The sequence below is a fragment of the Asparagus officinalis genome, chromosome 5 (assembly GCF_001876935.1).
Source record: "Asparagus officinalis chromosome 5, Aspof.V1, whole genome shotgun sequence".
NCBI lineage: Eukaryota > Viridiplantae > Streptophyta > Magnoliopsida > Asparagales > Asparagaceae > Asparagus > Asparagus officinalis.
This window is the reverse complement of record NC_033798.1, coordinates 108,631,899-108,634,269: the sequence shown is the minus strand read 5'-3', so window position 1 is coordinate 108,634,269 and position 2,371 is coordinate 108,631,899. Positions and strand designations below refer to the sequence as shown.

Sequence of the window (2,371 nt, the reverse complement as noted above, 5' to 3'; positions counted from 1 at the left end):
CAACCCCCTAAACTTTTTTATCTCACAGAAACCCCTTGAAGCTTAAGCTTCTTTCACGGGATCCCCTACCTGTAACCAGTAGACATACAACAAGTAATCCTACTGGACATGAAGTAATCAGCTAGCATGGTAATTTCATGAGAAACGATGATTGTTGCTTAGAGCCCAGAATAATTCCTTCGCAAATTCATACGGTTTGTCCTCAGAATAATCCATTGTCCAACTACTTGTGCATAAATAATGGAACTTGACGTACGATAGCATGGAACACATGAGCTGTAGCAAATCCATAACTACCAAATTCACTTGTAAACTGCTTCGTTTACAATAGCTCCATGTATTCTTATATTTCTCAACTCAAATTATAAGTTCATCTCAACAATGACTCAATCCCCTTGGATCCACCAAACTAACTTATAATTGAAACCATAAAAAACTCATTCCTAATTAATGTACAGAAGATACTCTCCGTTTTGGGCTCATTAAAACCCCCACGAAACCCCCAACATCAAATAACAAACCATCAAACTTTCAGAACTTTTACCACACAAAATGCTGCAAAGCTCTTTCCTCCTACTCCTCTATCTACTCCCAATCTCTGCCTCCCAAACTCTCATCCAACTCCTCCCTGAAAACTCAACCTCCGACGAACTCATCGCAGGCGACGACCCCGTGGGCCCCTACTGCGACAGCTGGCGGTTGTCGGTGGAAACTAACAATGCAGGTGCTTGGAAGAAAATTCCTGCTAGATGTCATGATGCTATAGGAACCTACATTAAGGGGCCACAGTATCTAATCGATTCGAAAGTGGCCGCTCACCATGCTAATCACTATGCTAAGTCCATCAAGGTTGCTGCTGATAAGAAGGATGCATGGATTTTCGATGTTGACGAGACTCTGATATCTAACGTGCAGCATTATACTGTTAACGGATATGGGTATGTATTTTATTGCTGTATGTATATAAACTGCATATTAAATCATAAAGAAACAAAATTTCATTTATATCTTGTTTTTACAAAGAAAACTGTCCTCGTCTAATAAGTGAAATTAACTGCATTAGCTAACTAATATCAAACTTTGAGCATTTTCAGATCAAAGGTTTTGAACGAAACTGCATTCGATCAGTGGGTCGACAAGGCAAAGGCCTCAGCTCTTCCATGGAGCTTGTGGCTCTACAGAAAGCTCCACGGGATGGGATTTCAGCTAGTTCTCTTGACAGGCCGCAAAGAAACCCATCGCAACTCTACCGAGAAAAACCTGTTGGATGCTGGGTATCATTCATGGAGTCAACTAATTCTAAGGTACGTAAGAGTTAAATACTCAGGAATCATACTCAGGTATCGAGTAGATCTGATGTCGCAAATACTTAGATACAAAAATCCCAAAATGTCTCGAATATAGAAACTCCACAGCCTCTGTTCCTTGAAACTAATCGACGCTGTGCTTGTTTTTGTTTTACAGAGAATCTCTGGATGCCGAGAAGACTGCAGTAGCTTATAAATCAGAGAAGCGGGCGGAGCTGCGAGCTAAAGGATATAGAATTCACGGGAGCTCTGGAGATCAGTGGAGCGATTTGTTAGGGACTCCAATGGCTAAGAGATCCTTCAAAGTTCCTAATCCTATGTATCACATACCATAACAAAATACGCCTCTTTCTTTGTCTGCTGGTGGGTGGCGGTACAAAAACCATTACCGACTATGATGGATTTTTCATCTTTAATAAGTGGTAGCCTGTTTTGGCCTATGATTAAAAGCGAGAATTTTCTTATATTAATTAGGTTATTCTGTTGTCTTGGTTCATGAGATTTAAATTAAGAAATATGCATGATAGTATTTGGTTTCCAGCTTAAACACTCAATTTGAAGACGTACGTACACCTTGTGATTGTTCAAGATAAAAAAGAGGAATGGTTACCTCATAGCTGCGAACAAAGACCCTTCATATCACTCAATTGCTGCAAAGAGACCCCTTATAGCTCGATTTGTTTCGAATAGACCCCTTATAGTTCTACTCGTTGCGAGTAGACACATTGTGTTTTTGGCCCAAGCGCGACTACACCCCTGTTAGCGAACTTTTTCGACTCTGTTAAAAGTTAAAAAAATTGCAATTGAGTATCTATCCTAACCAATAGAATTATAGGGGTCTATCGGCCTCCTTTTAACGGTTTTAAGAGTAAAAAAATTTCACTCAACGAGTCTATTCGCAACAAATAGAACCGCAAGATGTCTATTCGCAATAAATAGAACCACAAGAGGTCTATTCGCAACAAGTAGAACTACAAATGGTCTCTTCACAATTTGGGGAAACTATAGGTAGTCTATTTGCAATTAGCCATATATTAAATCACAATAACTCAGATATCAGTAGA

General features: G+C 39.6%; 1 protein-coding gene across 1 annotated transcript; it reads left to right on the top strand.

Annotated features, from left to right (window-relative positions):
• Positions 508-1,839, top strand: LOC109843313 (acid phosphatase 1-like). The gene is made up of 3 exons (XM_020412249.1): positions 508-938; positions 1,095-1,304; positions 1,465-1,839. Exons 1-3 carry the CDS (start codon positions 553-555, stop codon positions 1,640-1,642), a joined length of 774 nt encoding a protein of 257 aa, XP_020267838.1. The 5' UTR covers positions 508-552; the 3' UTR covers positions 1,643-1,839.

Excerpts from the sequence above, each read along its gene's own strand:
- LOC109843313 (XM_020412249.1), top strand. The coding sequence starts at position 553 with ATGCTGCAAAGCTCTTTCCTCCTACTCCTCTATCTACTCCCAATCTCT. Across the intron at positions 939-1,094 it reads TATACTGTTAACGGATATGG|ATCAAAGGTTTTGAACGAAA; the intron begins GTATGTATTTTA and ends GAGCATTTTCAG. Across the intron at positions 1,305-1,464 it reads TGGAGTCAACTAATTCTAAG|AGAATCTCTGGATGCCGAGA; the intron begins GTACGTAAGAGT and ends TTTGTTTTACAG.